The 23,496-nt window shown below is 36.2% G+C and overlaps 1 protein-coding gene across 1 annotated transcript in view; it reads right to left on the reverse strand.

Annotated features, from left to right (window-relative positions):
- ASPH (aspartate beta-hydroxylase) overlaps positions 1–23,496 on the reverse strand; it is a 94,758-nt gene that overhangs the window by 23,234 nt on the left and 48,028 nt on the right. The window contains exons 6-9 of the mRNA XM_062489259.1: positions 10,650–10,738; positions 8,513–8,599; positions 5,307–5,457; positions 4,139–4,275 (exon numbers count right to left, since the gene is read on the reverse strand). Coding sequence (XP_062345243.1) covers positions 4,139–4,275; positions 5,307–5,457; positions 8,513–8,599; positions 10,650–10,738 — 464 coding nt within the window. The remainder of the gene's footprint in view (positions 1–4,138; positions 4,276–5,306; positions 5,458–8,512; positions 8,600–10,649; positions 10,739–23,496) is intronic.

Genomic DNA, 23,496 nt, shown 5'->3' on the forward strand with positions numbered 1-23,496 from the left:
GCAGGCAGTGGAATTACAGAGGCTAATATTCACTGAATGTCTAGACAACTGCTAAATACAAAACAACAGACAGATGAGCAATTTCTCTTGCCTAAATCCACTTTTGAAGCTACTAAACTTATGCCATGGATACAATGCCTGCATACATTATAGTTATTTCCCTCTGCCTTTTCCAGTCACTAACATCACTTTTCAATCAAAATAATTACAAGTAAAATCATAAGAAGTTTTCTGAACCAATTTCTCCCTTTTCTCAAATATTATACACACCAACTACATTGAAGCAAAACCAAAACTCACAGCTATGAGACCACAAAATGCTATGAGTTAAAAATAGCAGCATTTTACTTCTTTTCACAGGAAAGACTTACTAGGAAGGAGCAAACAATTTGAGAACCTATTGGAAGACCATAGTATGAGACATGATTAGGAAAAGGTACCACAGTAAGGATGAGCTTGATCTCTAGTATAAGAATACACTACCACCTTCTGCATCTTATGTCTTTTGACTACAGCATTATGTGTATAACTCTTTTGATGCAAGAATCTGTACCTGCAGGGTGAAATGAAATGACTGACAGAAAGATTTATTAGCCACATAATTTCGTTACAGTTTCTTTAACTACAGGATAAAGCTATCTGATTAATTAAGACAGAATAGAATTTTCTGTATTACGGTTCATTTAAACTATGCCGAGTTGCATTAAGGAATGATCTACATTCAGAGCCCCTAAAGAGAATCGAAGAGATACAATCATCAGAAATTATACTGGAAGTATTTAATGTAAATTGTATTACTCTGTTGCTGTTGCTGCATGCAATATTAATTATGTTTAGAAATAAGTTTTACTAAACTGTTCATAGTCCATTAAATATTAATCATGAATATAGAAATTAACCTCTGGGGCTATCAGTGGCTAATTAGCCAGGGCAGACTAGTGTGCTAATGTGGATATTCTGGTCTTGGTACCTGAGATAGCTCAATCAGAGCTGGCTTATGCGTGCCTCTATAATGCTGCACTGAACCATGCACACGTGCCTCAGCATGGAGGCAGAAAAAGTGCTATTAGCTGAGTAACCAGTCTTACAATGTTCTTTTTCACTGTATTTTTTTATAATCTGTGTATGTTTGAGCCAAAAATAGTTCTAATTTTACAGGACTTCTTTTAAAGTTATGTTTTCTTTGAAAACACAAACAGCTCTGAATTCTACTAGGATTACCCTTAACGTTCTGTTTCCATTTCTCTAAGGGCAATATTCAAAAGAAAATTATCTAATATTAGAGGCAAAACTTAAATCTTCTCCAGCTGGACACCATTTTCCATCTGTGGTCTGGCAAAAATTCTGGCAAACACAAACTGGAAAAGTGTATTTTGGACAAGTTATACTGTACCATGCTACAGTTGGAAGAAAAAAAACCCTCTTGGCCTGAAGTTCATTGTTTATACACATTGCTTCTGAGGCTAAAAGAAGAAACATATATTAAAGACTTTTAAAATAAGCTGCTAAGATGCAACAAATTTGGAAGGAAAAATAAGAATTGACTGGAAAATAAGTAAACTGGCTATTAAATGTAAAGCAAAAGCAGAAAGTTTTCATCCGCTAGGATTCCCTGGGCTTCTATTCAATTGCTTGGAGGTGATGCAAGCTCAGGTTAGTCTGGTCTGAAATGGTAAGTACTGTGACCCCCATGTACAGAACAGTGCCTGTGAAGGGTTCGTCTGGCTGCATGTGCTCAGTGCATGCTTAACACAGATCAGTAACACTGAATTGAGATTGAAATGTTATGGCAGGAATAAAGATTTTCCCCATGAATCTAGCAGATTCCCAGGAAATAGGAAATTTGGAATTTAAATTCCTTCTCAGAGAAGAGGGTTTAACTACCTGGGAATTTTCCTGAGCAGCAGAAACACTACCACATACACAAGAACTTAAACAAACATAAGAAAGACTAGAGGGAAATCAACAAAAAGCTCAGATTTTAAGTTGAATAAGGGGTATATTATCTTGAGGGTGTGTACTGAAGTCTAAGATGCCTGTGGTTTCTCCATTAAAGAACACCTGAATAAAATGTGTGAATATCCTTACAGTGCAAAACAGAATACAGGATTCATAAATATTGGAGGCATCTACTTTGCAGCACTGAGTTCATGCTCTTGTCTGTGTTCTCTTAACATTTTTGGATCAAAAGATTACAAAAGTGAGAAGGACTTAGTCACACTTCAGAAGTTTCTCAGTTTTTTTCAAAAATCATGGCACTAGCAAGACATCTCCTTGAGGCCCTCAGAACCACTATTCAGTTTGCCCCTTTCTCTACCATGCAGAGAACCTGAGCACCTGTGGTAGGAGCTCAAAAACAAGCACTTTCTAAATATGCATTGCAACAGCTAAGCCAAGCACTCCAGAGCAGGCCATGTAGCCCCTAAGGAATCTGCCCAAAATCATGGAAGAAGCCTTCAGTGGAACCAAGAACCAAAGCAGGTACACATGAGATTCTCCCTGTTTCTTTGGGTATTCTTTCTTAATATCTTTAGTGCAAATTTATCCTGAATTAAACCAAAAATTTACATTATTGTGTTGGAATTCGCCCTGAGTAGTACCTAAAATATTGACAAACCCACCACGATTTAAAAAAAAATTAATCCAAGTATTTTTTTTAATTATTTGTCCTCCTTTTACAATGACAGAACTTTACTATGCTCTATTCTATTTCAATGTAACTGAACTGCAAAACAGAGTAATTACACTGGCTAAAGAAGAATGGAAAACACTATGTTAAAAGCACATCAGTTGCATATCTGTTCTTAATTTGAGCCTTATATATTTCTTCCGAAGTATATAAAACTCAGTATCAAAGTAATTATATAGCAAATTCATTACCTTCCTCCATGTATAGAAGTCCCTGTGATTATTGAGAAATTCTAACAACTATGTTGTTTGCAACAAAACACTGAATAATTGCACAGGAAAGTCTTGCCCAAAAGGAGTATGCTTTTGTTTTCTCAAATTCCTTGCAGCTTGAGTAGCAGGTTTGTTTAATAAAATCTATCTTTAATAGCTATTATTTCCAGTGGTCTGAGAAATTTTGACAGCAAGCCAAAAATTATTGGACAGAAATGTTTTATGGAAGGACCTAAAAAGTATCTAAAGTAGCAAAGCAAAGATTATTTTGGAAACATCTGAGACTACCAGAGGAGTCTGAGAAGAAAAAATTATATTCCTAGTGTTTGGCTCCTGCATCCAACCATGTGGTTGAACATCTTTCTTCTCTTTCAGAAGCTCTCAGAGATGATAATCTCTTCAGTCTCCCAGATGTGGGGGATGGAAAATCAGGCCTTTATTCTCAGGAGGTGGCACTAATCCTGCTAATCCCTTTCCAGCCTCCACAACCAGACAATTACCCCACCAAGCCTGCCCTACTCAAGCACCATAAGTGTGCCAACATCAACAAGACCATTCCTGGTCAGGTGTGACAACTTGTGATCTACCAATGATGTCAGACTCCACATCTGTTAGATGGCTTCCAGACGTTAACAGGGCTTCTAAGAAGATCATAGGAGCAGAGTGGCCTTTCCTGACAGCAAAGTTTCCCCAGCCAGATAACCATAGTATAAGAGAGAAATATAAATCCAATGAATTGTCCATGCTACAGACATCACGAAAGAAAAACAGATTTTAAGCTGATTATAAAAAGATGAAAAAACTAAGGTTAAATAGCCTTGTGAATACTGATCTACTTGACCACATGTTTAGAGATGCTGGTCCTGTAAAGAAACTGGCTTACTCCTGCTTGTCTTGAAGACTGGTTATCTTTTTTTATAGTATGCATTATATATTACATACAACACACGTAGATGTGCTGTCAATATATTCCAAACCTGACTACCAGAAGGTAGAAGAGTTAAATTATTATTAAGCATATGGAAATAAGCTGCATTCCTCTGTTAATGAGGAAAAACACTATCAGAAAATATAAATTAAAATTAGAAGATAACTGCACTAGAAAAAAATTATATCTGTATTAACCCTTCAAAATGTCACGTGATATTTAACAGCTAAAAAAGTATAAATCAATCAATCTTTGAAATGAATATAGGAATGTAAACAATAATTTTCCTTGGCTGGCATGGAAACTCACCTCTTCATATACTTTCTTAGCATTGCTGTTATCTCCTATCAAGAGGTAACCAACACCAAGGTCATTCTTGAATGAAGTCTCACTGGGAAACAGCTGAACTAATTTCTGTAGAGTAACCAGGGAACCCCTCATGCGACCTGATTCGATTGAACAAGACTTAATTACAAGTGCATATATAAGAAACAGTAGCAAGACATTTACACAACATCCAAGGAAACACAAATTGGAGGCAAGCACTCAATTTCTAATGACAAGCAAGAAGGAGAATCTGGAAAAACTTGCGCAGACAGGAGCAAATTCAGCTGCCTGCCTGTCACTGTGGGTGTAGCTGTACCAGGAATATTTCAGGGAATCCCTGCAATCACACAGTGTTATGGCAGCCTCTTGTGGAGAACTCTTCACGGTGCAGAAGTAGCATTAATTAAGCTTTGGTTGCTCCATCATACGCAGACAGCAAAGCACTGAACAGAACTAAGTAAATATATAATAAACTTCACCTTAATTAAGTAAATTAAGTTAATTTCTAGTGTTAAGTAATAGTTCTACTGTACTTCCATTATGAAGTTTATAATGCTTTATGTGCTTAAAATTATGTTCCTTGACTTCCTAAATGAGGTCTTGCTAAGGAAAAGCAAGATCAAAACAACTTGGTATTAGAATTCCAACCCATAGGAACAGAATTCTTGATTGTGCCTCATATTCTAATTATCACTTCTCATACATCACATAATTGAGATCTGAAACTAGAATTTGAACCTAAATATTGGAGGTGCTGTCCCTGTGTACAATTTTGTTTTTCTCTATGTTTACTGAAAGTTTATTCTGAGTATGTTTAGTCTGCTTATGCCAGTAATTCCATCTTGATTTTCTTCAGCTTCAGTAGAAAAAGAAGTTTCCTCTTTGTCTGTCAATAAAAATTTTTGACCACCTATCATCATAGCTTCTCATAGCATCTGCTGCAGCTTTCTACAGGCACTATTATCCTAAATTATAGACACTAGTTCTCTAGAAAAAAATTAAATAACATAAGAATGCTTCTCATTTAAGATACTAGGAAGACAAGTCCAACCAAAAATTCAATGGAATTTTCACTTTAAAATCCTCAGTGATGTCTTGAAATCCTTGCTCAGACAACTTTTGTAATTTTTATACCATCCTCAAAACTTACCAAGGAACTGCTGCCTGTCAGCTTCTCGCTTCAAGCTCAGTTTTATCAGGTCTGAAGGGACATTTGGCAGACTAACCACCTCATCATAGGTGTTAATAGCTTGCTGCAGCATCTCATTGCTTCTCATTTTCTCAGCTAAGTCATCTTCAGACTAGAAAGAAAAACAAAATCATTATTAGAACACTTAATAATCCGTTAGTCTTAAAACCAACTATTTTCTTACCAGGCAAACTATGTGACTGTTAGACTGTGGGCAGTGCTTTATGGGAAAGCACACTAGAATTACTATTAAATTTTATTACCTGCAAACTGTTTGAAAGGATATGTACAAGAAAATTTGCACCTAAAACATACATTAACACAGATTTTTTTTTATTAATATTTATAGAGTTCATAATTTCTGCTTTCAAAAGCAGATGAAGCAATCCACTTTAATAACACAGAAGAAATGTAAAATTTTGCCTATGGACTATTTGTATACTAAGCCTCACTCTGGAAGCAATAAACAGACCAAAACACACCAACAAACATTTTCACCTTTTCTGACAAATTTATTTACACTCTTGCAAAATTAATTAGGAATTGCTTTTTGCCTTGCACACATTAATAGAAAATGTAACCTACAACTCCTCAAAACTTAAACTTGTTCATCAAATTCAGAAGCAGACCAAAGGTTACATGAGCTCTCTACAGTGAAATTACAGCTTCAATGAATCGAACTGAAGCTATGAGTGATCTCACCTGTGGTAAAGCATGTTCAGACTTTGCTTCCATAGCTGAAAAAGACTATGTCTCAAATGCAGAATTTTTAAAGGCTTAATTTGAATGGTTTACATAAATGCATGCATTTTTGGGGGTTAAATGCATTCTTCTCAAATACTTCTATATTTATTGGCTTATGTTCTTTCTTGAGACAAGAGCCACAGCAGATGTATCACAATCATGAAGCTCTGCTTAAATTCACTATTGCATCAAAGAAAGACACACATTGAATTAAATTGCTTCAACTGTGTTATCTGTGAATGTTATAGCAAGTATGTGAAATCTTTTTGCACTTCTGTCCTTTAATTTTTTCCTTGAGTTGCTTTAGAACTTGGTATTGGAAATACCAAAAATATAGTTACTCAGCCAAACACTTCATCAAGCAGCTTTCAGAGACAACTTCAGAAATCAATTTTAAGTTATAACTTATTCTTTCTGTTGTACATTTCACTAGGAAATTTATTTCTCCTTTTTTTCAAAGGAATTTCAGGGTAAAGAATATTACAGATATATAACAAAGAAGCAAAAATTGTTAGCATAAAATCTGCATAACTTCACCAGTGTAAATCATATCAGGAGCTTAAAAACCTATCTCTTGTTCTTCTCAGCTGCAAAGATGTTCATGAATTCTTTAGAGTATCATTTTATCTGGCTCAAGTGTAATTCAGACATCAAATAAAGGATTTCTCATATTTCTGAAAAACGCACCCATAATGAAATATTTTGCAGATTTTTTGGTAAAACAGTTGCCTTTCAAAGCCATTAAAAATCCAGAAAAAAATAATCAATCCTTAGGTCTTATTAAAAGCCAAATCTACAAAATCAGCAAGCAATGTTGTGTCATGCTTCAAAGAAATGGAGAAATACAGTTTTGTGGTGAATTTTTGACCTTCTTTAAACTTCAAGGCCTTTAACCTTATTTGCAGTTTTAGTTAGTGATAAGAAATAGCAAATTTAAATTATTTTTTGGTATGAATACCTATTTAAGAATAATACTGTGTTACAATGCAAATCTTAATAATTCATCTGTCTAATGCCCATGGTTTTCCTATTCCTCCAAACAGCTTGAACTTACACATACTGGGCTCAATAAAATTGTCATTGGTAATATTAATATAACTGTTCAGCAAAATGACTAGTATGAACCTTCAAAGGCCACAGAACATGAATTTATCATTGTTTTTACAGACTCCCAGAAAAAACATCTAATTATTTCTTCAGATCTTGGTCTGTATTGACCTTTCATGGATTACTAAAGTAGCAGTGGCCGACTACAAATTGCTGTAAATGGACAAATGAAGTTGGGTCACTGAGATGGGAATTCAGAATGAGAATAAATTTCACAACTGGCTGCAGTGATCTGCCCTTCTCCCTAAAGCCATTGAGGAGGCAGGAAGCATATTCTACTAGATACAGTGAGTAGATTTGTAAAAACCAGTAAATACTAGAAGTGTAACTTAACAGAGATAAGCGCATCACTTGTAGGAACAAAGTTGTCTCCTACTGTAAAGAGGTAAAGAGCTTGGCAGACTGTCACCACAGAGAGCACTGAAGCACTTGGTCTGCTGTTTATCAAGTGCTTGTGTGATAGATTCTTGGACAATCACAGCTTTGGTTTTAGCATGGCTATTATTAACCAAGTGGAAACTTCTTGTGACTCCAAGGTCCTCATCAATTTTCCAATAGCACCATTCCTTCCTACACTGAGGGCTTAACTTTGTTCATCCTGATTAACATGAGTTCAAGGAGTCTTTTATTACTCCTAGTGCAGCAGGATTATCCTACTATTTTGGAAAATTCAAAGATTATTCCCTTTTGAGACATCTCAACACAGCCTAAAACTATTATAAATGCAGCGATTATTTTCTAATGCCTTCTGGGTTTTGGTTGTTTTTTTGTTGTTTTGGTTTTTTTGAAGGGAAACACCTGAAACATAACTCTCACCAAAAGTAAAGCTAATTAAGCCTCAATGCCTGAGAATTTGTGTTCTCTATGCTTTAACTCTTTCTCTCTAAAAACTCAAAGTCCTCTTCTCTATTCCCACTAGAGCAAAAATCAGCATTTATCCCAGGCTGACAGATGTGTGTTGATTTACTAGCTACAGCAAATAGTATGTAGGTTCTGCCTGTTGTTCCTGCACTGGGCCATTAGTTGCTATTTCTCTCTTGCAATTTACCTGACAGTTCTCCTGAGATCTACAGGATGAACCTTATTTTTTTTGTTATTTACAATACTTCCCACTGAAGTTCCACAAAAGCTGCCAAAGCAATTGGGAAAGGACAGTTGACTGAAAGAGATGCAATATGACATAACACATGATTCTTTACCTAGGAAACCTCCACAAATTTATAAATTAATTCCAACTGGTATTTATAAATCTACTGGTAAAGCAAAGTGTTTAATTTTAGCTTTTTTCAATACCTATCACATTTTTTTCTAAGTACCTGTGCCTTCCCGTATCTTGCTCGAGGACTTTGTGGATATTGGTTCACTAATGCTTCAAAGGCCCTTAGAGCTTCTTCAACTTTTCCCTGAAAGGCAGAAATATTTATTAGCAATTCTATCTAATAAAAATGCTGAGGGATGCAGGGCCTAATAACACATTGGTTTCACAATTAAAGAACAAACATAAAACAGTGCAGACAGAATCAACAACTTTCACTCATACTTTTGTTGGGATTACCTTTTTATTTAAGAGAAATTAATTGTCATTATTTATGAAACAATATAATCTACTTCCCATGGTTAAAATTAATAACTTGTTTTTTCATACTTTATTCACTTTCCCTTTGTTGACTGGATGAAATGCTGAGACGAAAATAACCTGTCTGTATAAAAAAAGTAAAGACCCTACTGCTAATAACAAATTCCAGACCAGAAATAATAGAGAATAGAAGAAAATGCTAGACATAGGTGGAAATTTTCCCCCTGCAAACCTCTCATGATGAACAGTATCATAACTACAGTTCTTCTAAGGGAAATACTGTAGACTCATCCACAGTGTCTGGCTGTCTTCTCCAAGTTTTTTACATGACAACATCCCTCAGGAATCTCACCCAAGCCTGAATGTAACATGCTATTCTCAAGATGGATGTTGATCTTGTGATGGATGTTGGCTAGCAAGTACAGATGGAAGTTGAGAAGAACCAGCCCCACTGTTAAAACAGGTGCTAAGCCCTGCTTGGCAATACTTGGCAATAGACCTTGCTGCCATTTCCACCTCTTTACAGGTTTATAAATATGAGTTACATGTGTATAAACTATACACAACTGCCTTGCTATCTTTAAATATTATCCATGTCTGATTTGTTCCCAATTTATCCTGATTCCTACATGCATGAATATCCGTAACTTACAGCAGGATACAGCAGGAAAAGAGAGTCAACATGCTGTCCCTATCAAATGTTTCTATTATGCCTATTTCTGATTGCTTAAGTAACAAGAAGCATGAAAATTCCTCTTTTTTTTTCTTTTTTTATATCCTAACATGTAAAGAAGCCTTCTAGTGAGGAACAGCAGCAGTGGCAGCCAGAGGTTAGTGCTCCCTATGCAACAGCCCTCCAATTCTATCACAGACCTACCACAGTTCTGGGGCTCCATAGATAGCAAGATAAAGTCAAAACTGCACAGTATGTCCTGAAAAATCAAGAATAATCCTTCACCTACAATAACCAAATTGTTTTTTATTTGACTATACTGAAAATAATATATCTCACTGATTATCCACCTCAAATCTAGGGTACAACAAAGACCTGCAGTTGTTCTTAATGTGCTAAGACTGTCTGTGAGACATATCAGAGTTTTAACAAGAACTACATTCAAAAGACTTAAAGTTTCTCATTTTTAACAGCCACAGTCCTGCTTCACTATTTAATTTTACATCTGGAAAAAGGACATCTCTGAAAAGGTATTATTTTCTGAAATACTCAAATAAAAGTATAAAATTGGAAGCTATAAGGGGAGCTGAGTGAAGAGCTTGGGGGATTTTTTGTTTGTTTTTCATGGTCAAGTTATTAAATTCAGAACTACCCAACCTGACTGATTGATGTTAAGGTCTTGCTGCCCCTGGTGAGAAGCAGGAACAGCTGTTTTGTCCTCTAAGCAGCTGCACAGCAGCAGAGGCACTCCCAGGGCACAGAATCTCAACAGAAACAACACCTACTTCAATGATCTGCACCCAACGCTCACCAGACATCAGAACACCTATTGAGAGATCCCTGCTAGAACACACAAAGTTCTCTGCTAGCACTTGACTTCAGGAGTCACCTGGACAAGAGTGACAGGACAGAACTAACCCTGTTCCATGTGATCCATTTAAGCAGAAATGCAATGATGAAGCTACATATCTTCAAGTTTAACATTGAGCAAAGACACATGAACACACATACACTTATAACTTGAAAAAAAATAAGATAAACTATCCAGCAGAAATTAAACTTGAAGGACAAATATGCACTGAGTATTTCAAAAAGTTAACTTCACAAAAAGTAGTCTAAAATTCATTCTCCCTTTTTCCAAGTTTTTAATTTATTCATTATTTGTCCACTGCCTACAGTGCTGAGTGAAACATTCAAAACTTACTTTTTTACGTAGTTTTTCTGCAGCATCTAATTCAGCTTTAATGGTCTTATCAAACTTGTTTAAGAGCTTTGGCTTCCTCTTCTTCTTAGCTGGAAGATTTAATAAACAGTTCATTACTTCTTTCATATTTCAATTGTCTGGAATAACACTTAGCTAGGGACTGAGCTGGCAAAGTGCATAGTTTTCAAATAAGGCAGTTTCAAATTACACTGAAAAGAAACTGATGAAAAAGCAAAGTTTCATTTCAAAGTCATTCAAATTGAGTAACTTGTCAGTTAAGTTTAGAATAAAGCATTTTTGACCACATTATAGTAAAGGATTTTTTTTTTTCAAGTGGTTCAATAGATGTGGAAGAGCAAAGGGAACTGCTATTTTTCCACATGCATGGTATCATGAAAACCATGATCATCAGGGCATACTAGTAATTTTCAAAAATGGTGACTATATATGTCTGCTTTGCCTACAGCAGTTACTGAGGCTGTATTTAGAGTGCTGTGTGGAGTTCTGGGCTCCTCAGGACAAGAGAGACATGGAACTTCTGGAGTGGGTCCAGTGGAGTGCAATAAAGATGATTAAGGGACTGGAGTATCTTTTGAGAAAAGGCTGAGGGAGCTGGGCTTGTTCAGCCTTAAGAAGAGGTGACTCAGAGGGGACCTCATTAAAAGGTATAAATCTCTTAAGAGTAGGTGACAAGATGATGGGGCCAGGCTCTTCTCATTGCTACCAAGCAATAGAACAAGAGGAAACAGGCAGAAACTAGTGCATGGGAAGTTGCACCTGAACATGAGGAAGAGCTTCTTTACTGTACAAACTACCAGGAACAGATTGCCCAGGGATGCTGTAGAGTCTCCCTCACTAGAGATATTCAAGAACTGTCTGGACGCAATCCTATTCATGTGCCAAAGGATGGTCCTGCTTGAGCAGGCAGGTTGGACCAGATGACCCCCACTGTGGTCTCTTCAAACCTTATCCATTCTGTGACTGGATGAGTTCATAGAAATCATAGTTACTCAGGTTAGGAGGGACCCAAAAAGTCAAATACTTGACCTTCCTGATGAAAACAAATCCAACACCGAAATGTTGGGTTAATACCCCTTTAAGTGATCAAATATCTACAGCAGTAGAGCAGCAGCAGTATGTAGCAAATCAGCCTTGAAATAAATCATGTAAATTGCATTAGAAGCAAATTTAAGTAAATTGTCAATTTAAACTGCTATTTACTTCATAGTAGATTACTCAAACAATGTCTACCTGGTTACATTAAGCATACTAGTCGTTAAAAAATGCAAGTATGCTACTGAAAGGATACAAGAGCAGGTAACTGGCTTCTTCCACATTTGCTACAGATGAACTCTGCACTTGCACTCCATTAGAAAAATGATTCCACATTTTCTGACACAAGTAGAGGAAACACATATTGTCTGATAGAACTACTAGTTATGTATATCTGTAATTAGTAGTACACCTTTTTTGCTTTAATTATGCATTACTGCTTTTCCTTCTCTATGGAATGTGGGTCATTAATACCAGGAAAAGAAATAAAATTACTATTTTCTTTGCAGAATTTTAAATAAGGAATACTGTAACTGGTATGTGTAAAGTTTAAACATCCTACAGTTTAATATCATCTGCTGCAATGCTGTAGCAAGTATTTTGGATAAGAAGTTATAGTAACTAGCCACATTTTATTCTGCTTCCCAAGTTCTCAGGTGCACTGTCCATGAATGACAAGAGCCACCACATGCTACTGGAAGTTGTTGTGATTCATTAAATGACACTGAGACTCTGATCCTGCACAGAGTTTTAGGCAGACAAATCACATTGTCTCTGTTAAACCTCAGGGAAAGACCAATGCCTTGGGTAACACCAGACCAATACTAAGTCCATCCAATCATTAGAGGATGTCATAAGTCTGAACTTCTTCTGTATAGAATAAAAAATAACCACCCTTGACTACTTTTGTCCTGTGTAAGACTTTTACCGTTTTTTTCAACGCTTAACATAGACAGCTCTGTGTGGAGTTTTATTACACTACCTTTTTAAACTCTTCTTCAGTGTTCGTATGCACAGTTGAATAGATGCAATTGCTTTTCAGGAGCAGGAAGGGAACAGAATTTAAGCTATCCTACTAAATTCCATTTTTTAAATTCACAAAGGTTGTATAAAGCTTTAAATAAAAATGTCTTATGATTTATAAACAAAGGTACTAAAGCAGCAATGCACTAGTATTATTATATATCTGTTGACATATACCTCTTATAATTGTAGGGACTGTAACTTTGCATTACATTAGCTACCAAGAAGAAGAGACAAAGCAAAACAAAACTGTTTGATATTTAGGAGTTACTCCTTTTACAGGATCAACTCAAAATAGCATAGTTTAATATGTTGGTCTTGCTTCCCTAAGCACTTCCAAGATTTTTATTGTCACCTGATTTGAAACCAAGCATTTATACCTAAGCACACAGTAACAGTCTTAAGGAATGTAGTTATCATGGAACTGCACTGACTAAATAGAGGTGTGGCATTTTTCTTAGTAATACAGAAGTTTTTAATGACTTTTGTTTATTGCTTGTAGATGATTTATTAAAAATGCCTTCAAATCTGTCACTGATCTCAGTCTTTCTCTGTCTTACTTTGCTATCCTCCACTTTGTAGGAAAGCAATGTCTTTACTGCTTTTTCATGCATTTAATGATAACAATGTTAAAGGAGCACAGCACTGGCTCTCCTCCAAGTATTCACACCCCTTGAATCCAGTAAAATTCAAAGAAATAGCTCTTATTACAAGTGCAAGGATCTCTCCATTCCAAACCTTCAGTCCCCAGTGACTGACAGGTATGGTGAGAAATTTCTCACAAAACATCATTGGGCCTGAAAAGAACAACACATAAAATGGAAAAGGTTTGTTGGGTTTTGCATTTGTTTTTTTTTTTCTTTTTAAAAAATACACCAGTTCAGTTTTTCAAGAAACCATTGCTATTTCTAAGGCCTGACTTGCTTCATAGCAGGAGCGGAAGAACCCAGAAACACCAACCCAAGGAACCAATGAAAGCAAGGGACCCTGAGGACTTCTTAGGTTCTTTTTGCTCTTAGCTGCCGTGTGAAACTGTCCTTTGTTGTTAGGAAGAAAACTGAAGCATGTCAGTTCCTCTGGGTACAGTATCTGGGGAGCTTTCAATGGGATATTGCCACCAAACACTTGGCTTAGTTTCTGTTCTCTAAGTAACATATACTATAACTAAAATGCCAATTGTGAATGAAAATCTTTCTCTAAGGTTGGCCAGCTACACAGGAACTGTATTTCAGTGAGACAGGACAGTTGTCAGCTTTTTAGCTTTCAGCATTCATAGAAAACAGTGATTTGGTCCTTCTCAAACTCAGTAAGCATAGCAACAGAGGTTGCTTTGAGGCAAAGGAAAGAAGCTTTCCCAGCCACCAAGAAACTCCCACTGCCTGTGGGACACTCTTTGCAGTTCATTTAAGTTTACAAGGAGATGAGAAGCAGCTCAGAAAAAAAAAAGGAAATAAAAACCGTAAATTAAAATCTTACAAGTTTGTAGCACAAAGATACAATATCCTTCCTTTCATATCCAGCTTGGGTGATATATTGAAAGAACCTATTTGCCACCCTCCATTAAAAAAAGTTATCTTCCTATTTTCAGTACAATTATATATCATCTCTAGACCAGCAGGAGATCAATATGAAAAGCTGGAAAGGAGCTGTTAACATAAATATTATTCATCTGCTAGGCATCAATATAACACAGTAAACATTATATAATGAGCAATCATTTTCATCTCCCATTCTATTCCTATGTTAAAGGATTCACCAGGGAGCTTTCAGTGTAACCATCAAGCATTCCTCTATATTAACCAGATAGCCTGCTATCTCCCTGCAGGGGTATTTTAATAAATTATCCATTGCCTCCTTCTAGTGCAATAATCCTTTAGCAGATGTGACCCAATATATTAAATTCAATGACACAAAGAAGTTAACTTATCTGTTTTCAGAGGAAAATATATGTAATTTTTCTTCAAGGACAAATTTTACCATGACACTGAAGTCGTGCATGATCACACAGCTGCTTGGTTGGTTTGTAGTCCAAATCAGGTTGAGCACTAAAATAGTAATAATCTTTTTATATATCATACTGTAGACTTTCAAGAATACTACTGAGGATTTTCAATAATAGCCTTGAATGTAAGAATAGGCATTCTATCTAGGACTGCTGTCATAGGATTCATGAAGACTTCCTTAGAGAAAACAGTTTCCACTGAAAAAGCAGCAAGCTAGGAAGAAGTCTTAGAAGAAGCTCTATGCTAGTTCTTGTGCTGGAGAATAAACAACTACTAGTGAATTAAAAAAAAAAAATAGAAGTAGCAATGTATTACAATAAATGTACAGTAAGCTTAATAGCCTGTCATACCACCCAATGAAATTTGATTAAATATTTCATATAACTGTTTTGGCATATGAAAACTAAAATACCCGGCATATTTTGGTTTTATGTTGAAAAGCGCCTTGTCATCACCAAAAGTAGTGACAATCCTACTTCTGCAAGGGACAGAAAAATTCCTTTTGAATAATAATGAACACACTGCTAGATACTCTCCAGATCACAAGGGAATCACATAAAAATTAAGTAAAAGTAACCAAATTATTAAACCTAATTGAATCACTCTTGAAGACTGGTTCAAAAATATTTTGCCTTTAATTGGGGTGGGGAGGGAAACAACAATAAGCAAGAACAAAGGGTAAAAAGGAAGTAATAAATAGATTGCAATGGGAAGACGGGTACACACTACTCTGTAAAACATAGCTACAGAGATGAAAATAATAAATTATTTTCTGTATCATCATAGTATAAGGAAGAGAAGTGTTAAAATGGTTGTATCAGAAAATTTGTCTTGAACATCTGGAACTATTGTCTCTGAGCAAGCACAGTAAGAACAGGTTGCTGAGGGCTGTTGTGGAATTCTAATTACAGAAAATTTGCAATAACAGGATGTGTAAGCATCTGCCAAGAATCAAGCATACAGCTGATAAGCCTTCAGTCAACTAAAGAGACAAAGTAAGCTTTAGGGTCCCACTTAGTCATATGTTCTACAATTTCTGTAATATACTATTATATGTCAATGTGCTTTAGTGCCAACACTGTAATTACACAGGTGACATCCACTCTCATTTGACAACCAAAGAAATCCCCACAGAAACTCACTGTGCCAGTCATCACAGTAGCTGAGATTCCTCCTAGCCCAATGCCAGCAATAGAATACTGAAACTCCAAAACCTTTCCCAATGCAAAATTTCACCTCAGTGCTGTAATTTCAGGAAAGCCATAAGTGATTAAAAACACTGTCTTGCGACAGAAAGCAATCTCCATTACCACTGCTCTTGTTAGCTTTTTCTGTAAAAATAAAGTACTAGTAACATTCAAAAAATCAAGTTCTTTAAATCCTCATCTGAAGCAGATCCTTTTACCTTAAGCATCCATCCAAACAGCACCAGAAAAGTAATTCTGCAAACCGTTGATTTATTCACAGAATTATATTTCTTGATACTTGGTAACTTTTAATGTGAAAAGCTGCATGAAGATACAATAATCAAGAAATTAAAACCTTCTAGAATTTCTAGACAAATGTCCCCACATGAACAAATGTCTGTAAATTCCTGTGTAACTGATCAGAACCCAAGGTTGGAAATCTGTATAAAACACCAAGTAGACCATTACATTAAGCAAGTTTCACGGATAACAAGGAAAACAAAAAGAGATAACTAGTACAGGGCAGAAGTTTGATTACATATGACCCTAAGTCTAAAGCAGTAGAGAAAAAAATCATATAAATGTCACAAATAACTAGTAACACCGCTGACATTTTGAACCTGATCTGTCCAGTGAGAGCAATGAGTGACAGCCTGGCTGGTCTGACTTGGAGTTTGGGGGGAAGGCTGCCTTCCACACAGGATAAATGGTCCTGCTTCACTCATTGGAAACTAATGATGCAAGATTTGCAGTCAATTGAGAGAGGCCTGCTCTGTGATTATGAGAGTCTATATTACATATTAGCATAAATATTTCTTGTTAAACATGTCTTTAATGAGATTTCTAGTTCATCAGAAACGGCAAGACAATAACATTACAATCCCTCTGTGGACTTGGGGGAGAAAACATGAGGATAGAAAGACACTACTCCCTATCTAACAAACCACCTCGTAAATGTGGTTTGGTTCTTTTAATTAGATTTTTTTTATTCACTTATTGATTCATTCGTATTGTCATTATAATGTTACGGCAGCATTCCTGGAGGCTTCCTTGAACTTACACCTGCTATTACTCACATGCAAAACAGAAAGGAGTTAGAACTCCAGTTTTAACAATTTTCTAAGTGGTTCAAGATGAAGGCTGGTCTTTACAGCCACCTTGAGGACACATGGTCCTCAGTTTCTGATCTGAAAAGTACACTGGAACAATCCTGCTCCACTGACTATATAGTATACTTACTACTAGCCAGAAAATTGAATTACCTCAATGCAGGGGTTGGACAAAATGGCCTTTAAAGGTCCCTTCCAACCTAAACTTTTTATTTGAGTCTTAAATAAAGTTTAAAGCGAAGTTATAATAATTTAATTGTAGAGGCTTTAACTATATAGTTATGTCTCCTTATGTTATACCATCTCTAAAGCTAATCTGAAATAAAAACTCCTTCAGGTGATGCAGTCTTGTAAGTCACTTGCAGCAAAGGCTCCTCCTGTCAGTTTTCTGTCTTAAACTTTGAATAACAAAGGAAGCAATTTCCAGAGGGAGTCATAGGATTTGTTTTCTAAACACTCTCCCATCCTTGCTGTGATACAAATTCAATAATAATGCTCTTAGTAACTTGTAAATAGCAACTTCTGAGTGTGGGACAATGACAAGTAGATACTGATGATCATGGCCTGTAGTTGTTTTCCAACAAATTTCATGACTTTTTGTTTTACTAATTCTCTTCGCCACCCACCACCAATACCACACCTTCCCAGTTCAAAGTTTCAACTATGCTCTGAAGAACATACACACATATCAGTAGACTTTTATTTGGAATTCAAAACTTGCTCAAATAACTGTCCTCCCCCCTGATAGTAGCCCCATATCATTACCCAAATTAGTTTTGGAACTTGTGTTGCCTCTCAGTGGACACTTGAATGAGAATTTGATGATGATGAAAAACTCCTGTCATTGTCCTGTTGTTCGGGAAGCTCATTAGGTGAGATACAGAGAGTGCAAGTTATCCACTTGTTTTATGGGTTTCTATAAATGATAACTTAGAAGGTATAAAACCAAGTAAATTGCATCTAGACAGTTTAAAGCCAGGAGCACTACAATAATTAAAAGATCTTTCTAAACTGTATCGGTAGAACAGGCAAAACCACTATAATCAACTTATCTGGGGAAGTAATCAGACAATAAAAACCGAGGCATTTTAGGGACTAATAAAGCTGGAATCTAATGACTATAATAAATCTTTAGCTGCAGTTATTCCAGAACAATTTCCTTTGCAGTAAAAAGTATTCTACAGGGCTTTCTGTATGAAATTATCGTTCTTTGTTGGTTGGTTGGTTGGTTAGATGTTGATCATAAGAAACAACAGCAGAATGATAATTTTGGTTTTGGCATGTATTTCCATCATTCACCTCTCTTTCACCATTAAGACTTTTGGCTTCACTCAAAATCTAGACTCAAGCAAACCTTTGACAAAACCAGAAAGAAATTTCTGCATTGGCTTTTAATTCAAAAATACACTGTAATATTCTAATGTCCTATATATTTAGTTCAGAATGGCGTTATGCAGCAGCTTTGGACTTGGACAACCACACTTCTGAGTTGGCCATTCTTCGCACAGTTCACATGCATTTAACTGTAGCCTGTACCAAATCTTCAAATCAATAGCTACTATGTATACTCTAATAAGTAGAGCTTGCAAGGGTGCAACTCAGCCCACCTGACTCGAGGAGACAATGCTGGAGGTGAGCTAACCATGTAAGTTCTTTCTCCAGACAACAGAGCTCTGGTGAAGGTTCCCAAAGGAATTGAGGGGATAACTGCTCTTTTTCCCTGCAGCAAACCCCCACATTTAGTCAGAAGTACAGCACTTTAGCCTCCTCAGATTAGATCTCTATTGGTATCACAGTGGAATCCTACATGTCTTCAAGGATAAATACCTAGAGTAAATTGTGGTGAATACTGACCTGTTACCAAAATGACACCAAGTGGCAGGGCCACATGTGGCATGACATTGTCCTAAGCCTGGCTTACATGTACTCCTGTCCCTAATGCAATGCAACCGAGTGTTCCAGCCAAACAGCACTCATCTTTACTGTCATGATTTAACAATTTTGAAAAGGGAATATTATTATTTATAATAATAGCACCTATGCTGAAATTCATTGCATGAAACAAACACATTCATAGCTGAGAAGAATTTTTTCAGTTTTTTATCTGTTCATCAATGTAACTGAAAATTTAATATATGCCAAATATAAACCAAAGTAGAAAAATCAGGCTTCTTACTTAAAGGTTTTTTATTTTTTTAGTCTATGTAATCAAAAAGAACTAACGCCACGTCAGATGGAAAGACACCTTATGGATGTGGCATGTATGTCCTGCATTGCACTATTTGTGAAACCTTTTAAAGAATAATTTCTCAGATGCACCTGGAATACCCATCCCATTTCAACTACTTGTTTAAATATAAAGTCTGATTACATTCTTATGGAGAAGATGAAGAATCCACCTCAATTAATGATAACAGAGAAACCTTGAAGCAACTCTATGTTAGAAACAAGTTTATTTTTATTTTTGTTTCTTTAGAAGACTTTCCAGGGGGGGATTTTGTTAATATCAAAGAATTTTCAGTAAGACTTTTAATAAGCTTGATGAAATACTGTTAGATACTGAAATTTACATAATTATTAGGACACTTTGCCAACCTAGTACTATGAAGGCGGGAGCAGTAAAAAGTATTTATGTTGTGAGAGCTACTCAAAGCTCTAAATACTTTCTGCACAGAAGGCTCTTTGGATCTTGCATTCCCAATACTAGAAAACAAATGCAGATTTGCACATCAGAATGTACTCTCAGAATTAGAAGCAAACCCTAAACCCAAGCCAAATGTGAAGTTTCAAATTCCCAACTCCATAGATTTCCAAGTTTCCTACATATACCAGTCACACAATACAATATATTTTATAATACACCCCTCATCAATTTATTGCTGCATCTTATTAGGGTAGTTTAAAATAAACCAAATCAATAGGACCTTATACTACTTCCTAGGACTAGGACATCTATAGCTAGTCACTTATTGAAAGTGGAAACTTAAAACAGTTCAAACTACGAAAAAAGTTCAACAAAATTCAATTTGTATGAAAATCACACAAGCAGTGTAGCTATAAACAGAGTTTATTAAAAAAAAATGCAGGGTTGTTTTTCCTGGTAGGATGAAAAATTCTATCAATTCAACCTGGAAAATAAAACCATTCCTTTTTCCGCCTTATAGAAATCCTGTCATCTGCAATGCCATTTATTTAGTTGCTGTTTAAAAAGAAACAAAACCACAAAGCATCTAGGGTAGAAAAGCAAAGTTGCTCTCCATTTTGTCATACTTTCATCTCCTAAAGGTCTTGTACAGGCTCTGATGAGTAATGTTGCATAATAGTAAATTTCTTACTACTAATGAGTCGGCATTTTAACCTATGACTGCTTTTTACCCATACTGGATGACTCTTGTATGTCATTTTATTACACCGTTCTAACAGGTCAGCAAAAGCAGCACATAATGGTGAGTTTACTCCTACTATCAAGTATGTATATCCATTGCAGAAAGATATTCCCTGCCAAAAAATGGAAATGTAGGCATAATTGCCAAGCTTTCCCAGTTATTTTGGTTGGCTTTTTTTACTTTTTATATGTAATGCTTACATGTGTCATATTTAATACTTAAATAAAATATTTAAAGTTTGCCAGTCCTAGAAACTTATGTTTAAAATACCAATATACAAAACCACACCAAATGAGCCATACCAAAATATTGCAAAAGCAGCACTCCTAACTACTCAAATATAAAATAACAGCCACACAGAAAATGGAAACAGAATGAAAAAGAAGTGGAACTACTGAATCCCTTGGCACAGGCCCTGAGGTTTCTGGGCACTGTCAGCAACCAGTCATGACCCCAGCAAAGGAGGTTTTGCAAGCTTTGTGCAGTGACAGGGAACGCTTGGGGCCAGAACAAATGTCATTGTATGGAGATCAGATTCACAGGGCTCTTCAGCAAAACCTCAGTTCTCTTCCATCTAATCTCTCTGAACCTTCCTACCTAACCTAAGACAAACTAGGCAATCATGGTGTCGACAAGGACTGATTTGCAGGTCATCTGTCTCTTCACACTTACACAGCTGGCAGGGCTGATCCCAGCTCCAGAAGCCAGGTAGCCCACACAGCCTCCTGCCCTCCACAAGCAGAACAGCTTGTGAAGTCTGACCATCCAGCAATACTAAACTGAGAGTATACACTGACATTGAAAGCTGAAACTAGAATACAAAACAGAAGAGTATGAACTCATGAAGAAAAATAATAAAACAGAAGAGATATAAAAAAAAACAGATAAGAAGACGGGGGCTGAAAAACTGCCCTTCGGAAAAGCACCTGGGGGTGCTGGTCAACAGCTGGCTGAACATGAGCCAGCTTGTGCCCAGGTGGCCAAGAAGGCCAATGGCATCCTGGCCTGTATCAGCATTAATGTGGCCAGCAGGACCAGGGCAGTGATTGTCCCTCTGTACTCAGCACTGGTGAGGCTGCACTCCAATCCTGGGGTCGGTTTTGGGCCCCTCACTACAAGAAAGACATTGAGATCCTGGAGTGTGTACAGAGAAGGGCGACAGAGATGGTGAAGGGTCTGGAGCACAGATCAGATGAGGCAGCTGGGAGTGTTTGGGGGTGTTCAGCCTGGAGAAAAGGAAGCTCAGGGGGGACCTTTCTGCTCTCTACAGCACCCTGAAAGGAGGTTGTAGTGAGGTGGGGGTTGGTCTCTTTCCCCAGGTAATAAGGAACAGAACAAGAGCCCATGTATTCAAGTTGCTCCTGGACAGGTTTAGATTGGACATCAGGAAAAAAAATTTCACTGAAAGGGTTGCCAGGCTGTCCTGGTGGAATTTAAAGGATGTGTTACTTAGGGACATGGCTCAGTGTTAGGTTAAAAGTTGGACTGGATGACCTTAAAGGTCTTTTCCAACCTAAACAATTCTATCATTCCATTCTATGACCAGGTAAGATTGATTGGCGTGCATTGATGCCAGCCTTGGAAACAACCAAGTGTTCACCTATAAAAGTACATGCTCTCTGGATTTTCATTCAATTGTAGATTATCTACGTAAGACATACAGGAGCAAAGCTTCACTACTCTTTAATCTGATTTAAATCAATCGTCCCAGAAAGCATGGTTTTGAATTTCAGAACAGAATGTTACTTTCAGACTTACCTTGCTCTGTTTTGTCTTGTTCAGTTTCTTTTTCACCTTTCCTTAGAACATTAAAAATATAATTTCACCGAAATAAATTTACTTTGACATTTTTTGACAAGAAAATTACAATTTATACTCAAAACATAATTCAGTCAACAGGACTTCTGTTTCATTTTTAAAATAACCATAGATTATTTTCTGAACTATACAGTTACCTAAAAGGTCTTTCCCTGTAGATGGTTCAGATATTAAAATTTTCTTCCATCACAAAACATTTCACAGAATTTCTCCTCTAGATATTTAATCTATTTTGTTGACACACACTTAAACTGCAAATTATTTTGCATGAAAGAAAATCTGTTCACTAATTAAAAGGTATTGAAAACACTAGCTTAATATATATATTTGGTTAAAATGTGAAAAACAAAACCAATTGGGAATTTAAGTTTCATTTTAAGAAGTGACTTGGGCACTTGGAAGCTTTTGTCTTTTTGCAACTTTTTAAATAATGCTACAGATGTTTTGCAAACATCTGACTGCAGAGCTAGATGTTAAGGAAGCATTAAGACAGTCTGTAGCAAAGGCAAACTAAATCCTGGACAAAAATCATGTATGTTTATTTCATGAAGGTGGTAGATACATAAAGATCTTCTCCCCTCTCTAAACACTTTTGGATCCTGTCCTACTCTGTAACATATAAAGCATCTTGCCTCACAATTCTAATACTGTTATTCTAATTCCATTTTTTTCCCAATGCACTTTCAATATTTCCTTCTAATAAACTTAGAGAACACTAACAGGGAGGTCTGTTGCCTTTTTAGCCAGTTACTGTCCTCTTTAACATATACTGTTTAATTTTTAGGTATTCTTATATATATAAAAACACTTTCTTTACTTTCCAAGTAATTTAGAGACACCTTGTTTGAATACTCAGTCTTCACTGTCTTTTAAACTGACTGCTCGGAAGCATTACAGTGTGAATACAACATTTAAAAATGCAGGAAAAATTTCATTTTTTTATGAATAAACTGGATTATGCACACACATGAAATCAAATTTTTCAACACTCTAATTTCACCCTTTACTACAAGCTGACAACTGCATTTCCTTAATGTATGGACACTATAACTCTAATTTATATTCAGTTCAAGGCAGAAGAAGCATTACCTTGATTATATGGTAAATTAAATAAATAGGATCACACTGAAAGTCATTCAATTACATCATGAGATCTAGATCGTCGATTAAATTTTAAGAAATGACAAAAGATCCATTGAGTCAATTACATATTAGGGACAATTATTACTGTAGCAGTATATTAATGAAAACACTGTGCAGTACTTCCT

Source organism: Cinclus cinclus, chromosome 1, assembly GCF_963662255.1.
Source record: "Cinclus cinclus chromosome 1, bCinCin1.1, whole genome shotgun sequence".
NCBI classification, from domain to species: Eukaryota; Metazoa; Chordata; class Aves; order Passeriformes; family Cinclidae; genus Cinclus; species Cinclus cinclus.